This window comes from Nilaparvata lugens, chromosome 8 (assembly GCF_014356525.2).
Source record: "Nilaparvata lugens isolate BPH chromosome 8, ASM1435652v1, whole genome shotgun sequence".
NCBI lineage: Eukaryota > Metazoa > Arthropoda > Insecta > Hemiptera > Delphacidae > Nilaparvata > Nilaparvata lugens.
In genome coordinates, this window is record NC_052511.1 from 47,107,523 (window position 1) to 47,125,626 (window position 18,104).

General features: G+C 32.7%; 2 protein-coding genes across 2 annotated transcripts in view; one reads left to right on the forward strand and one right to left on the reverse strand.

Annotated features, from left to right (window-relative positions):
* The window catches only part of LOC120352860 (protein yellow-like), a 13,914-nt gene extending 9,192 nt beyond the window's left edge, over nt 1–4,722 (reverse strand). Inside the window, exon 1 of the mRNA XM_039435167.1 lies at nt 4,632–4,722. Coding sequence (XP_039291101.1) covers nt 4,632–4,722 — 91 coding nt within the window. The remainder of the gene's footprint in view (nt 1–4,631) is intronic.
* Nucleotides 4,712–18,104, forward strand: part of LOC111046432 (neuroglobin-1) — a 30,661-nt gene continuing 17,268 nt past the window's right edge. Inside the window, exon 1 of the mRNA XM_022331981.2 lies at nt 4,712–4,882. Coding sequence (XP_022187673.2) covers nt 4,856–4,882 — 27 coding nt within the window. The 5' untranslated portion in view covers nt 4,712–4,855. The remainder of the gene's footprint in view (nt 4,883–18,104) is intronic.

Below are 18,104 nucleotides of genomic sequence, written 5' to 3' on the forward strand. Positions count from 1 at the left end.
TATAGAATAGACACGGCCATGTATATTCCATTGATATATATAGTATATATTTTATTATTATATATATATATATAGTATTATATATATATAGATATATTTTCTATATCATGGTATATTCATACTGAAAGTCGATGAAGCCAACGTGAACACTAGCGTCAGGTGATCAATTTTCATAACGGCAAGGAAAGTTGTGTGAGTGCGCCACACCAGATTTTTCATATCATATACAGCACAATAATTATATCCTTAATTTATATTTTGTAAATTCATCTATAATTTTACTGTATTGTTAGCTATTGTATAAGCCAGTATATATTGTAATCTACATAAATAGAGTACTCAATCAATCAATCCACTGCCATTATAACGTGGACCTCACTATACTAAAGTAGTATTTCAGTGAAGGAGTGTGAGTATACTCCTCTTTCCGAGTTATTGATTTTATTGATTAGGCCTCCTCAATTTTCTCTAGTTAGCTGTAAGCACGATTCATTTATTAGTGTGGTCGAGGTAATGCGATACTTGACGCATAGTCGTCAAGTCCCCTGGTCAAACTTGATTTAAGCACCGACCTTGGAGGTTGAAGCATTCAAATCGACTTAAAATTATTACTACTGTGTACACTATTGTAATTATTACTATAGTGAAAGTCACTTCAGTTAAATGGGAAGTGCTTATATTTGCTCCATAGAGTTCAACATGAAAATGAAAAAATTCTTTATCAGAATTATTAATTCTTTCTAAACTAGTAGTTCTGTGAACAGTAGACCTCGCGCTCAGTGAGTTACATTGACCTGTTGTTATGTTTTCTCAAAAATTAATAAATAATTTATCAATTAAAAATGTCTAGAAAAAATCCTAATTAAACATAGAGCTTTCTGTCGTATATATCGTACCATGACGTGTCGTCCCGGTATGTGAGTGTGAGCGCTGTTATCAGGTCTGGCTGCGACTGTCTACAACGTTGATGGAAAGATACATTTTCAAGATGTTCGATGTTTTTGAACGGGTAGTATTATAATCCACTGGACAGCTGATTTATGATGAATAATTCTATAGTCTGATTTTTACGGTAATATTGGCGTATGAACGAGCCTCCTTTTTCCTTTCATATTATCCTTGAAATGCTTGAAATTATCCATAAAAAATTAAAATTAAAATTATCCATAAATCCTTGAATTTCCAAAAACCTTGTATATACGTCGACGCGCAATTTGAAAAGGAACATACCTGTCAAATTTCATGAAAATCTATTACCGCGTTTCGCCGTAAATGCGCAACATATAAACATTTAAACAGAAATGCCAAACCGTCGACTTGAATCTTAGACCTCACTTCGCTTGGTCAATTATTTATTGACTAGGACTTTCAAGTCCTCTCCACACTCCACCTCAACATCATTTTAATTGGTTTTGTTTTCTCTGTGCTATTTTAACTGTGCTCATAAAATGATACCTATAATGTAATAATTTACTGATTCATTTAATGTACGAAACACTATAACCATAATTTATGATTATGTCCATGGTGGGAAAACTAGGCAAAGCCTGTACCATTTCTCTCAAAAATTTTGATGAAAACTGTGTTGAATAGTTTGAGCTATTCTGCTATTCTTAACAAGTGGGCTACTATTTTAGTAGAAATTGATTTGTGGACACAATAGTCCGTGACACTGAACTATTTCTCATAAATACTTCAATACCAATTATTTTCTGTAGGGTGAATCACCCTCGTCTGGTGATACAATCGATAAAAGAGCAGAATTTTCACTGAAGTAACCAGGAAACTTATGACTACAAATTCTTGTAGTCGAGATCAGCTTCAGTTCAAGTTCAGCATATTTCCATCACTTGATTTCTAAATTATTGATTGAATTATTGAAGATTATCGCCATAAGATTTCACATCCAAAGATTTATCCAGTAGAAGGCTAGAGACGTGTAAAGATTGAATACAATAGAAATATTCCATTGTTAACTATGCAATAGAAATCGTTGAATAGTCGTGTCAAATAGTTGAAGAATGGATACTTGACAATTGTCAAATTGAAGATGTGAGATGTAAATTGATGAATTAAGAGATGACACTGCAGATAAGTATAAAGTAGCGGTCCTTTCATCTTTCTTTCTTTCTTCTTCATCTACTTCTTCTTCTTCTTCTTCTTCTTCTTCTTCTTCTTCTTCCTCTTCTTCGTCCCCTTCTTCTTCTCCTTCTTCTTCTTCTTCTTCTTCTTTTCTTCTTCTTCTTCTTCGTCTTCTTCTTCTTCTTCTTCTTCTTCTTCTTCTCTCTTCTTCTTCTTATTCTTCTTCTTCTTCTTCTCTTCTTCGTCCCCTTCTTCTTCTCCTTCTTCTTCTTCTTCTGCTTTCCTGCTTCTACTTCTTAATTTGACTTCCTCCATCTTTCTCTCCTCATCTCTCCTTCTCGATTATTATAAGGGGTTGGTTGGTCTTTAAATGGGACATGGCATACTTTTCGAACAGTCAGTATAAGATATCAATATCCTGCGGGTGACTTTCAATCTATCAGAGCTGTTTCCTGTCTGCGTTCATCAAAGAGGTAGTCTGTTTTGCTTCAGCTTTCATTCATAATATTACCATTGCATGATTCATCTTTCCTCTAGGATATTATTTCAGCCAATCATGTGTCTCTATTTCCGATCTTAATGGTTTTTGAAATCTTTCATGACTGATTCACTAACGAAAATATTATTACGTCCACTAGTTATCGAAATTGATTTATATTTCTCAAATAAAACCTATCATCTTTCTTTCTTCTTCTTCTACTACTTCTTCTCCTTCTTCTTCTTCTTATTATTATTAATACGAAGAAGTAATCTTGAATCCCATTATAGCTTCTTATTAGAGCCGACCACAAACGGACACCATTTCAACGGCAGAACCGGTAGAACGTGGCTTAACTAATCGTGTGATTGGACGGTTCCACCAGGTGGGACAATCAAACATAAAATAAGACGGCTTCTCTGATTGGTTCTCGTGGTATTGATCACGGTTAAAATTTAACCGGCTTTTGTGCAACCGGCACTAAGTCTACAACACAATCATTCAACCCTAAAGAGACTCATTTAATGCTTAACAAAATCATTTACCGTAATTTAACATTCAATCTTCAACAAAATCATCAAGTTTCTAACAGATCTAGTCCTAAACAAATTAATTCAATCCTCAAAAAACACTTAGTGCCGGATGCACAAAAGCCGGTTAAATTTTAAGGTGATTAATTCCACGGGAACCAATCAGAGAAGCCGTTTTATCTGTTGGGCATTTCATTCTCTATCAACAGTATACTTAAAAAAAATAGAACTTCGGAATTTTTTTCATCCAATCTGTCATCTTTCACCCACAAACGTCTATAAAACGATGTTGAACATTTCATTATGAAGAATAAATAATTGACCGAACGAAGTGAGGTCTAAGATTCAAGTCGACGGTTTGGTATTTCTCTTAATGTTTAAATGTTTATATGTTTTATATGTTGGGCATTTACGGCGACACGCGGTAATAGATTTTCATGAAATTTGACAGGTATGTTCCTTTTTTAATTGCGCGTCGACGTATATACAAGGTTTTTGAAAATTTTGCATTTCAAGGATAATATAAAAGGAAAAAGGAGCCTCCCTCATACGCCAATATTAGAGTAAAAATCAGACTATAGAATTATTCATCACAAATCAGCTGACAAGTGATTACACAGATGTGTGGAGAAGCCAGTCTATTGCTGTAATTCCATAAGGTCTATAGTTTCAATCAGGTACTTGTGGATGAGAATACTGCGTGAGGTCTACTGTTCACAGAACTACTAGTTACATAGCATAGAATAAAAAGTTTCAAACAACTATTAAAAGCAACAGCTCCCAGTTCTCAAAAAACTGTTCCTCAAAAAACACCGGAATTTTTATTTGTTTAGCAGCTCTCAGTAACCGTTCCCCGGTAACAGTTCCGAATTGGACCTGCTTACTCGGCCGATTTCAAAGTCTTAGGCCCAGTTGCACAAAATCCTGTTAAGTTTCAATTATGATTAAATGCCACGACTACCAATCAGAGAAGGGTTTTTCGAGTAGAAGGTTTCTGTGATTAGCTCTTGCGGAAATTAATCACGATTTTAAATTAACATCCTTTTATGCAATCGGTATTCAATATTACAAGAAGTAACAGCTTCAACTTCAAAAGTTTCAACTGTTGTGAATACCAGTTCCTAGTAACCGTTCCCGGTACCAGTTTCGAATTAGACCTGCCAATTTCAAATTTTCAATGTTACAAGTAACAATACTTAGGCCGGTTGCATAAAAGCCGGTCAAATTTTAACCGTGATTAACCGTACAAGAACCAATCAGAGAAGGCGCTTTTGAAAAGACAGCTTCTCTGATTGGTTCTCGTGGAATTAATCACGGTTAAAATTTAACCGGCACTTAAACTGCCAAAGTTTCAAGCACCTACTCTGCGCTTACTGATATCAGTTGTCTTCTAAATATTGATAACAGTTACTGATACCAGTTCCCAGTAACCGTTCCCGGTAACATCTCCTTACTACACCTGCTCACTCAAACAATAATTTCAAAGTTTCAATGTTACAACTCAAGTTTCAACCGCGGCAACTAGTAACAGTTGTGAATACCAGTTCCAAGTAACCGTTCCCGGTAACCGTTCCTCATTAGACCGGCGTAGTGGGCCGATTTCGGTCCGGTCAGTGTTCGCTCGTCAGTCATGAAGAGTGAGTGAGACACGAAAGTCGCGCGAGGGGAGTTAGCATGTCAACCACGATTCAATCAACACGCAACTGATTAACTATCAACTAACAACTATCAACTGTTAACTGAACCTCAACTATATACTCACACCATGAACCACGTAGAAAACAACCTAACGGTCAGTCATTTTTCGTTTTTCAAAAACATTTTTTTAGATAAGTTTTGAAATCATTCGGTTTTGAAGGACTGCGATGATGAATGAGTTTCGAAAGAGAACAGGCAACAATTTAATAATAAAAGATAGAGAGAGACAACTGCATCCTGTGAGTAGCTCTCTTCTTTATATCCAGTTCATCTCCTCTGCTCGTCTTTCTAAACAAACGTTTGATGAAAAAATTTCTGTGTAAAATGAGCTTCAGTGAAGATGTTTCAAAATTGTTAGAGTTGTTAAAATCTAGTTTATCTCCTCTACAAGTCTTCCTAAACAAACGTTTGATGAAAAAAATTCGGTGTAAAATGATCTTCAGTTAAAAGTTTCAAAATTGTTAGAGTTGTTGATATCAAGTTTATCTCCTCTACTGGTCTTCCCAAACAAAATTTTGATGAAAAAATTTCAGTGTAAAATGAGCTTCAGTGAAGTAGCTTCAAAATTGTTAGAGTTGTTAAAATCTTGTTTATCTCCTCTACAAGTCTTTCTAAACAAAAGTTTGATGAAAAATTTCGGTGTAAAATGAGCATCAGAGAAGATGTTTCAAAATTGTTAGACTTGTTGAAATCTAGTTTATCTCCTCTTCTAGCCTCCCTGAACAAAAGTTTCATGAAAAAAAATCAGTGTAAAATGAGCTTCAGTGAAGAAGTTTGAAAATTGTTAGAGTTGTTAAAATCTAGTTTATCTCCTCTACAAGTCTTCCTAAACAAAAGTTTGATGAAAAAATTCTGGTGTAAAATGAGCTTCAGTGAAGATGTTTCAAAATTGTTAAAATCTAGTTCATCTCCACTACAAGTCTTTCTAAACAAGGGTTTTGATGAAAAATTTCGGTGTAAAATGAGCTTCAGTGGAGATGTTTAAAATTGTTAGAGTTGTTAAAATCTAGTTCATCTCCTCTAAAAGTCTTTCTAAACAAACGTTTGATGTAAAGATTCGGTGTAAAATGAGCTTCAGTTAAATAGTTTCAAAATTGCTAAAATTGTTAAAATCTAGTTCATCTCCTCTACAAGTCTTCCCAAACAAAAGGATGATGAAAAAATTTCAATGTAAATGAGCTTCAGTTAAGTAGTTTCAAAATTGTTAAAATCTAGATTATCTCCTCTACAGGTCTTCCTAAACAAACGTTTGATGAAAAAAATTCGGTGTAAAATGATCTTCAGTTAAAAGTTTCAAAATTGTTAGAGTTGTTGATATCAAGTTTATCTCCTCTACTGGTCTTCCCAAACAAAATTTGATGAAAAAATTCAGTGTAAAATGAGCTTCAGTGAAGTAGCTTCAAAATTGTTAGAGTTGTAAAATCTGTTTATCTCCTCTACAAGCCTTTCTAAACAAAAGTTTGATGGAAAAATTTCGGTGTAAAATGAGCATCAGTTAAGATGTTTCAAAATTGTTAGACTTGTTGAAATCTAGTTTATCTCCTCTTCTAGCCTCCCTGAACAAAAGTTTCATGAAAAAAAATCAGTGTAAAATGAGCTTCAGTGAAGAAGTTTGAAAATTGTTAGAGTTGTTAAAATCTAGTTTATCTCCTCTACAAGTCTTCCTAAACAAAAGTTTGATGAAAAAATTCTGGTGTAAAATGAGCTTCAGTGAAGATGTTACAAAATTGTTAAACTAGTTCATCTCCACTACAAGTCTTTCTAAACAAAGGTTTGATGAAAAATTTCGGTGTAAAATGAGCTTCAGTGAAGATGTTTGAAAATTGTTAGAGTTGTTAAAATCTAGTTCATCTCCTCTAAAAGTCTTTCTAAACAAACGTTTGATGTAAAGATTCGGTGTAAAATGAGCTTCAGTTAAATAGTTTCAAAATTGCTAAAATTGTTAAAATCTAGTTCATCTCCTCTACAAGTCTTCCCAAACAAAAGGATGATGAAAAAATTTCAATGTAAAATGAGCTTCAGTTAAGTAGTTTCAAAATTGTTAAAATCTAGATTTTCTCCTCTACAAGTCTTTCTAAATAAAAGTTTGATGAAAAAAATTCGGTGTATAATGAGCTTCAGTTAAGTAGTTTCAAAATTGCTAAAATTGTTTTAAAATCTAGTTTATCTCCTCTAGTAGCTTTACTGAACAAAAGTTTGATGAAAAAAATTCAGTGTAAAATGAGCTTGAGTGAAGATGTTTCAAAATTGTTGGAGTTGTTAAAATTAAGTTTATCTCCTCTACTGGTCTTCCCAAACAAAAGTTTAATGAAAAAAAATCAGTGTAAAATGAGCTTCAGTGAAGATGTTTCAAAATTGTTAGAGTTGTTGATATCTTGTTTATCTCCTCTAATAGCCTTCCTGAACAAAGGATCTATGAAAAAAATTCAGTGTAAAATGAGCTTCATTGAAGATGTTTCAAAATTGCTAAAATTGGTAGAATCTAGTTCATCTCCTCCACAAGTCTTCCTAAACAAAAGTTTGATGAAAAAATTCGGTTTTAAATTAACTTCAGTGAAGATGTTTCAAAATTGTTAGAGTTGTTGATATCTAGTTCATCTCCTCTAATAGCCTTTCTAAAGAAAGGTTTGATGAAAAAATTTCGGTTTAAAATGAGCTTCAGTGGAGATGTTTAAAATTGTTAGAGTTGTTAAAATCTAGTTCATCTCCTCTACAAGTCTTTCTAAACAAAAGTTTGATGGAAAAAATTTCGGTGTAAAATGAGCATCAGTTAAGATGTTTCAAAATTGTTAGACTTGTTGAAATCTAGTTTATCTCCTCTTCTAGCCTCCCTGAACAAAGTTTCATGAAAAAAAATCAGTGTAAAATGAGCTTCAGTGAAGATGTTTTAAAATTGTTAGAGTTGTTGATATCTAGTTTATCTCCTCTACTGGTCTTCCCAAACAAAAGTTTGATGAAAAAATTCGGTGTAAAGTGAGCTTCAGAGAAGAAGTTTCGAAATTGTTAGAGTTTTTAAAATTCAGATTATCTCCTCTACTAGCCTTCCTGAACAAAATTTTTATGAAAAAAATTCGGTGTAAAATGAGCTCCAGTGAAGATGTTTCAAAATTGTTGGAGTTGTTGAAATCTAGTTCATCTCCTCTACAAGTCTTTCTAAAAAAGTTTGATGAAAAAATTCAGTTTAAATGAGCTTCAATGATAAAATTGTTAGAGTGATAAATTGTTAGAGTTGCTAAAACCTAGTTCATCTCCTCTACTATTCTACTATTCTAGCCATCCTAAAGAAAGGTTTGATGAAAAAATTTCGGTTTAAAATGAGCTTCAGTGAAGATGTTTCAAGATTGTTAGAGTTGTTGAAATCTAGTTCATCTCCTCTACAAGTCTTTCTAAACAAAAGCTTGATGAAAAAATTTCGGTTTAAAATTAACTTCAGTGAAGATGTTTCAAAATTGTTAGACTTGTTGAAATCTAGTTTATCTCCTCTTGTAGCCTCCCTGAAAAAAGTTTGATGAGAAAAATCAGTGTAAAATGAGCTTCAGTGAAGATGTTTTAAAATTGTTAGAGTTGTTGATATCTAGTTTATCTCCTCTACTGGTCTTCCCAAACAAAAGCTTGATGAAAAAAATTCGGTTTTAAATTAACTTCAGTGAAGATGTTTCAAAATTGTTAGAGTTGTTAAAATTCAGATTATCTCCTCTACTAGCCTTCCTGAACAAATTTTTTATGAAAAAAAATCGGTGTAAAATGAGCTTCAGTGAAGATGTTTCATAATTGTTAGAGTTGTTGATATCTAGTTTATCTCCTCTACTGATATTCCCAAACAAACGTTTGATGAAAAAATTTCGGTGTAAAATGAGCTTCAGTTAAGTAGTTTCAAAATTGCTAAAATTGTTTCAAAATCTAGTTTATCTCCTCTACTAGCTTCACTGAACAAAAGTTTGATGAAAAAATTTCGGTGTGAAATGAGCTTGAGTGAAGATGTTTCAAAATTGTTGGAGTTGTTATAATTTAGTTTATCTCCTCTACTAGCCTCCCTGAACAAAAGTTTGATGAAAAAATTCAGTGTAAAATGAGCTCCAGTGAGGTAGTTTTAAAATTGTTGGAATTGTTAAAATTTAGTTCATCTCCTCAACAATTCTTCCTGAACAAACGTTTGATGGAAAAATTTCGGTTAAAATGAGCTTCAGTGAAGATGTTTCAAAATTGTTGGAGCTGTTAAAATCTAGTTCATCTCATCTACTAGCCTTCCTATACAAACGTTTGATGGAGGAAATCCGTGTAAAATGAGCTTCAGTGAAGATGTTTCAAAATTGTTAGAGTTGTTAAAATCTAGTTTATCTCCTCTACAAGTCTTTCTAAACAAAAGTTTGATGAAAAAAATTCAGTTTAAATGAGCTTCAGTGATAAAATTGTTAGAGTGATAAATTGTAAGCTTCAAAATTGTTAGAGTTGTTAAAACCTAGTTTATCTCCTCTACTAATCTACTATTCCAGCCTTCCTGAACAAATTTTTATGAAAAAAATTCGGTGTAAAATGAGCTCCAGTGAAGATGTTTCAAAATTGTTGGAGTTGTTGAAATCTAGTTCATCTCCTCTACAAGTCTTTCTAAACAAAAGTTTGATGAAAAAAATTCAGTTTAAATGAGCTTCAATGATAAAATTGTTAGAGTGATAAATTGTTAGAGTTGCTAAAACCTAGTTCATCTCCTCTACTATTCTACTATTCTAGCCATCCTGAAGAAAAGTTTGATGAGAAAATTCACTGTAAAATGAGTTAGAGTGAATTAGTTCTAAAATTGATTTCAAACTTGTGAAGGTATACACGGGTAACTACATAGAATCTCTCAGAAACCTACAAGTGCAGTAAATCAAAATTAAAAATGAGTGAATTGAATTTACAATTATTATTAAACGAGAATCCAAATTAAATGCTGTAATTCCTGAGGGTAATCATTCCTGACCGGCAATTAGGAGGTACTGGGTTCGATTCCCGGGCTGACAAATAATTTTTGAATAGTAGCGCTCATCGAATTTCCATCTAGCTGTTTACCCTGTTGTCAATATTTGCGGTAGCAGAAGTCTTCGGGGTGATTCACAGCATTTAATTTGGATTTTCGTTTAATAATAATTATTAATTCATTAGCATTTGAATAATTGCAATATCTCAGTAATTTCTATTTGAATTTACAATTTGAATGAATTTGAAATTTTGTAAAATGAGCTTCAGTGAAGTAGATTTAAAATTGTTATCAAACTTGTGAAAGCATCAATAAATAGCTAATCTCTCAGAAATCTTCAAGTTTAGTAAATTGAAATGTCTGTATTACACCTTGATAAAGTTTGTATAGTGAATATTGAAGTTGTGGAACTCCTCTATAATTGAAGAGACTTGTGATTTTGTCAGTATTCTACTTTATTTTAATGAAACTAAAAGCAAACTCCTGCAAAGTAATAATTTTTTATTTCAATGAAAATTAAAGCATTATTTTCCTGTAAAGTAATATTTTCTATTGAATACAGAGGATATTGACAAAATCTCAAGTCTTTTCAATTTCTTTATTACAGTTTAGGAACTGTGTAATCCAAATAATAACTGAGCTTATATTGTTCATCCTCGTTTAAAGTAATCATTATATTTTAATAAGCAAAAATTATATATTTTAATAATTTCATAATGAACTTCCATGATTAAGATGAAATATTCTGTTAATGTATTATTCATTGTACATTGTTAAAAGACGATCTAGCAACAGAGCAAAGCGAGAAAGAGATAGCGCCATGAGCTTTGTTGAATGATAGACAAGGATAACAATACCATTGCTAAACAAACACTGCCATTATAACGTGGACCTCACTGTAGGCCTACTGTAATAATTTCATAACACATGTTCTTTAAGAATGTAAACTGAAACAACTCTAGATTACCGTTCACATTGCAACAAATCCTTTTGCCACATGTTACAGTATCAATCAACTGTTTTTGTACATTTGAAAGAACACTTCAATTTTTGTCACATCCACATTTACTAGTGGTTCTGTGAACAGTAGACCTCACGCAGTATTCTCCTCTACAAGTCTCTCTAAACAAAAGTTTGATGAAAAAAATTCAGTTTAAATGAGCTTCAGTGATAAAATTGTTAGAGTGATAAATTGTAAGCTTCAAAATTGTTAGAGTTGTTAAAACCTAGTTTATCTCCTCTACTAATCTACTATTCCAGCCTTCCTGAACAAAAGTTCTATGTAAAAATTCAGTGTAAAATGAGTTACAGTGAATTAGTTCTAAAATTGATTTCAAACTTGTGAAGGTATACACGGGTAACTACATAGAATCTCTCAGAAACCTACAAGTGCAGTAAATTAAAATTAAAAATGAGTGAATTGAATTTACTATTATTATTAAACGAAAATCCAAATCAAATGCTTTAATTTCTGAGGGTAGTCATCCCTGACCGGCAATTAGGAGGTACTGGGTTCGACTCCTGGGCTGACAAATAATTTTTGAATAGTAGCGCTCATCGAATTTCCATCTAGCTGTTTACCCTGTTGTCAATATTTGCGGTAGCAGAAGTCTTCGGGTGAATTACAGCATTTAATTTGGATTTTCGTTTAATAATTATTATTAATCCATTAGCATTTGAATAATTGCAATATCTCAGTAATTTCTATTTGAATTTACAATTTGAATGAATTTGAAATTTTGTAAAATGAGCTTCAGTGAAGTAGATTTAAAATAATTGTTTTCAAACTTGTGAAAGCATCAACAAATAGCTACTCTCTCAAAAATCTACAAGTATAGTAAATTAAAATGTCTGTATTACACCTTGATAAAGTTTGTATAGTGAATATTGAAGTTGTGGAACTCCACTATAATTGAAGAGACTTGTGATTTTGTCAGTATTCCACTTTATTTTAATGAAACTAAAAGCAAACTCCTGCAAAGTAATAATTTTTTTATTTCAATGAAAATTGAAGCATAATTTTCCTGTAAAGTAATATTTTCTATTGAAATACAGAGGAATATTGACAAAATCTCAAGTCTTTTCAATTGTTTTATTACAGTTTAGGAACTGTGTAATCCAAATAATAACTGAGCTTATATTGTTCATTCTCGTTTAAAATAATCAATTATATTTTATTAAGCAAAAAATTATATATTTTAATAATTTCATAATGAACTTTTATGATTAAGATGAAATACTCTGTTAATGTATTATTCATTGTACATTGTTAAAAGACGATCTGGCAACAGAGCAAAGCGAGAAAGAGATAGCGCTATGGGCTTTGTTGAATGATAGACAAGGATAGCAATACCATTGCTAAACAAACACTGTCGTTATAACGTGGACCTCACTGTAGGCCTACTGTAATTTGATAGCACATGTTCGTTAAGAATGTAAACTCAAACAGAAACAACTCTCGAGTCCCGTTCACATTGCAACAAATCCTTGCCACATGTTACAGTATTAATCAATTGTTTTTGTACATTTGAAAGAACACTTCAATTTTTGTCACATCCACATTTACTAGTAGCTCTGTGAGCAGTAGACCTCACGCAGTATTCTCATCCACAAGTACCTGTTTGAAACTATAGACCTTATGGAAATACAGCAATAGACTGGCTTCTCCACAAATCTGTGTAATCACTTGTCAGCTGATTTATGATGAATAATTCTATAGTCTGATTTTTACTCTAATATTGGCGTATGAAGAAGGGTCCTTTTTCCTTTTATATTATTCTAAAAATGCAAAATTTCCAAAATACCTTGTATATACGTCGACGCGCAATTAAAAAAGGAACATAACCTGTCAAATTTCATGAAAATCTATTACCGAGTTTCGCCGCAAATGCGCAACATATAATATAAATGAGCTTTATATGAGCTTGAACTTTTTACAGAAGAAACATAACCTATTTTTTGGACATGTAATCAAAATTTGGAAATGTAATAGTTTTGGGCCAAGCCTGTTGTTCCTTCCCAATCATATTTATATGATTTGTTATTGTTTCCACGAATAAATAAATAAATAAATAAATAAATAAATAAATAAATAAATAAATAAATAAATAACAACTGATAATCTCTGACAACTCCTCTGTTTATCAGAGATTGACAATGTTGTAATAACCGAAACCAGTCTTTCTAAGTATCGATAAATCTGTGGTTTTTTGACAATTTCTTAGTCTTTTTCATTCAATATAAATAATTACCACAATATCAACTTCTCAACTACACAAAAACTGAGAATTTTGTAAAGTGAACAACTACAAGACTTGACCTATTTCGGACTATGTGTAACCTTATCTAAATTTGGGAGAGGAATAGCACAAGGTTACCTTACTTTTTCTCTCCCTATCATTTTGACGATGTACTTATTGTATGAATCAATTAAGGATCAATAAATTTCAAGACGATTCTCTGTTAACTCAAGCCGATTACTGTCTACTACAGTCTATTATTCTATAAAAGCTGGGTTTAGCCGACACCAGATTGAACGGAACTTGACAACACTTATGTTCATCATGTGTATGATAAGTTTTGTTCAATCTATTTAATAGAATCTATAAGGATTAAGTTATTAACATTTTAATTTAGATGCTTCATAATCAAACATAGAAGAAATATTTTACATTATTATCACTAAAAAAATCTGGTGTGGCGCACTCACACAACTTTCCTTGCCGTAATGAAAATTGATCACCTGACGCTAGTGTTCCCGCGCATCTCAAGGCTACTATTCAAAGATTTGAGCCAGCTGGTGACAGGGTAATAACGCTGGAGACACACATGAGGTCTGCTATCTCTTCATAGTGAATGATTTAATAGAATCAACAATAATTTGCAATTGAATAATCACATTTTCTCGAATTTAAAGCTTATTTTCAATTTTAGGTGAAAATGTTACTGAACATTAATTGTAGAGATTTTCATGCTCAATCTACTCCACTTGATTTTTTTCGTTTCAATTGTATCTGAAGCCTGATAATTGGGAATCTATCTGCATTGATGGGGCGAAGCTCCTGAAATTTTTACAGATATGGGACTTGTGGCAGTTGATAGAGCTTATCGATGACTATTCATAAAAGTATGATCAAAATCGTTGGAGCCGTTTTCGAGAAAATTGCAAAAAACCCTGTTTTTGACAACATTTTCGCCATTTTAGCCGCCATTTTGAATTGCATCAGATCGAATTGTTCGTGTCGGATCCTTATATTATAAGGACCTTAAGTTCCAATTTCAAGTCATTCCGTTAATTGGGAGATGAGATATCGTGTACACAGACGCACATACACTCATACACACACACACCACACACACACACACACAACACACACACACACACACCACACACACACACACACACACACACACACACACCACACACACACACACACAACACACACACACACAACACACACACACACACACACACACACACACACACACACCACACACACACACACACACACAACACACACCACCACACACACACACACACACCACACACACACACACTACAGACCATACCCAAAAACCACTTTTTCGGACTCAGGGGACCTTGAAACGTATAGAAATTTAGAATTCGGGGTACCTTAATTTTTTTCGGAAAGCAATACTTTCCTTACTATCATACTTACGCTATCATATGTTTTGATGTTTACATGAGTTTGTAGATTTGAGTGAAATTTTCAATATTTTTTGCAATTGTGAAGGAAGAGTTTTGTTTGGATTCGTATTTGAAAATTGATCAATCTAATAAATTCAAAATTGTAGTAGATACATTTTTTGGACTCAAAATTGTGTACGAATTATGATTTAAGTTACGTAAGTAGCATAACCTTTAGACTGTGTATTCCAAATTAAGGTTTGAAGCAGTTTTGGGCAAATGCCTGTTGTTTTTACCTGAATTGTATTTGCATATGAATAAATAAATAAATAAATAAATAAACTTACCTATGGTAGTAGGGCAAGGAAAGTAAAAGGAAATATTCAAAGTAGCCTAATAATTTTGCAGGACCAAAATCAAACTTAATATATTATGGAACATAAACTACTCATACCTCGGGATATCTACTTATGCTATTTTTTCTCTATGAAACTATAGTGAGTTGTGAAAGATCCGATTAGTGGTCCTACTAGCCTACCAGTCCAACATTGTCGGACAAGAAATCGGACAGTGAATGCCCCGATGTAGGCTACCGTTTGTGTAGTGTAGCCGATAGCCGTGAATTGTTAATGACTTTTGGGGCCCTGAGTAATGGTAAGTGATAAGTGGTGAACATTAGTCTACAGCAGCACACTCACTGAATCACCGTGTCATTAATTTGCCAACCAAACGTGAATCTAGTGATTGGTGATCACTTGTGTGATATTTTGCTAATCGCCTCACTCTCTCTCTCTCTCTCGTTCTCATCACTCTCTCTCTCTCTCTCTCTCCCTCTCGTTCTGATCACCTCTCTCTCTGTCTCTGCTAATCTCTCTTTGCTAATCGTCGCTCTCACCATCTCTCTCTCTCTCTTTCTCTCTCTCTCACACTCTCTCTCTCTCTCTCTCTTAATCTGGAATCTGTTGCCTCCAACTGTGAAGAGTATTGGCGATCGAGCTCTGTTTGGCGCGGCAGTATTGAATTGGCTGGGATCTGGTGGCGCAGATTAGGCTTGGGTCGGGTTCAGCGTTATTTTTATTGTTATTTACATTGTATCAATCAATCTACATGAATTTAACTCATTTCCACCTTTTATGCAACTACAGATACAAAAATTTCATCTTAATATATTGTTTTATGATAATTATTATATTTTGTAAAATCTTTGTTTTTAGGGTTTTTTGTGTGCATGTGTGAGTGAATGGCAACTTGATTAGATCTTCATCTCTTAATTTCTGATAGGTTTTCCTATACATTTATCTAGTGGAATTTGAAATATTGTTTCCAATTGTATAAATAAATGAAGTTAAAAATTCTGTTTTATTATATGTTATTGTATTTTGATTAATAGTTTTATTTACTTATATTAATCTTATGTAATCTTATTACATAATGTAATCTATTTTTTTCTGTTCTTATGTAAATATGTCTTCTTTTGTAAAGGGTTGTGTGGCAGAGAGGACCAGGAGTCCTAATTCCGCCCTAATAAAGGCATATAATCAATTATCAATCAATCTCTCTCTCTCTCTCTCTCTCTCTCTCTCTCTCTCTTCTCTCTCTCTCTCTCTCTCTCTCTCTTTTGGTAGAGAGTTAGTGGGGAGGATATTTTTAATATTCTTTCCGAAGAATGGACATTGATATGTCCAAAGCTCCGCCAATTTATGTAGATGCATAACAATATGATTATTATCTATAGTTATTATATTACAAATTACTTTTTCATATCATATACAGTTCAATAATTATTTTCTTAGTCTATATTATGTAAATTCATCTATAATTTTGCTGTATTGTAAGCTATTGTATATAAGTGTATAAGCCAGTATATATTGTAATCTACATAAATAAAGTACTCAATCAATCAATCTCTCTGTCTCTCTATCTATCTATCTTTCTCACTCTCTCATACGCACTCATCGACCACATTTGAAAACGAGCTGACACAGCAATCAGGGAATTGCAAATACAATGACCATGTCATTAGAGCTCGCTTCCCACATACCTTGTACAAAGGCAGTTGGTGGTTTCAGGTTAAATTGGCAGTGAACTTGGTATAGCTGTATCAGATTTTGAGCTTGTTAAGGCTAGAGGTATTCTGAATTCCAAGGCTGATTGACACTAGACAGGTTGATACTATAGCGTTGTTATATATCAGAAATCTATAATAATATAATAGAGGGAAAATTGTGTAGTTGATATTGTGGTAATTATTCATATTGAATGAAAAAGACTAATAAATTGTCAAAAAACCACAGATTTATTGATACTTATAGAAAGACCGGTTTCGGTTATTACACCATTGTCAAACTCTGATAAACAATATTGATTGATTGATTGATTGAGTACTTTATTTATGTAGATTACAATATATACTGGCTTATACACTTATATACAATAGCTTACAATACAGCAAAATTATAGATGAATTTACATTATATAGACTAAGAAAATAACTATTGAACTGTATATGATATGAAAAAGCAATTTGTAATATAATAACTATAGATAATAATTATATTGTTATGCATCTACATAAATTGGCGGAGCTTTATGAAAGACTAACAGGTAACTCGTGCTCCGCAAGGGACTAACTGAAAACTTGACAAACTGAAAACTTGACTTACTGAAGTCTTAAAGAATTTATAATAGGCCTATAATCATCTTAGGTGAGTTAAGAATCTATACGGTATTAAAAATTAGAAGTTAATCAGTTGAGTAGTTGAGACGTGATGATGCGTCATTCGGGAATCTCCTATCCCGTACATGTATAAGCCAATTCTTTCCTTTATTATACTAGTAGTTCTGTGAACAGAAGACCTCGCGCAGTTATAAACCATAGCCTCCTCTTATACTGTCCATCAGAGTATATCCTGTCAATTTTTCCTCTTGAATGGAAAAGACTAAGAAATTGACAAAAAACCACAGATTTATTGATACTTAGAAAGACCGGTTTCGGTTAGTTGTCAATCTCTGATAACCCCATAATCTTTGGTAGAGAGTTAGTGGGGAGGATATTTTCAATATTCTTTCCGAAGAATGGACATTGATAAGTCCAAAGCTCCGCCAATTTATGTAGATGCATAACAATATGATTATTATCTATAGTTATTATATTACAAATTACTTTTTCATATCATATACAGTTCAATAATTATTTTCTTAGTCTATATTATGTAAATTCATCTATAATTTTGCTGTATTGTAAGCTATTGTATATAAGTGTATAAGACAGTATATATTGTAATCTACATAAATAAAGTACTCAATCAATCAATCAATCAATAAACGTTATCTGCTCTTTTCAGAGCTAGAGGGAAGCTGTGGGTGGTTGATATGCTATTTTGAATATTGGTCTATCTTTGATGGAAAGTGGAATCCTTCATGATCTTGGAATTTTTCATGAAAATATTATAGGTATTCAAATTTAATATTCGATCGTTACTTCAAAATAATAATTCATTTGTACATTTGAAACTCATGGTATTCAAATCTGATATTTAGAATTGAAAAAACAAAGTTTTATTTTGTCACATCCACATTTATTATTAGACATTTAATACAGAACTGCAGTTTCGTGTTGAAGATGTGTTGAGTTCAACACGAAATTGCAGTCCTGTATTGATGTCAAATAAACTCCACATTTATTCACTGTGACAAAATAAAGCTGTGTTT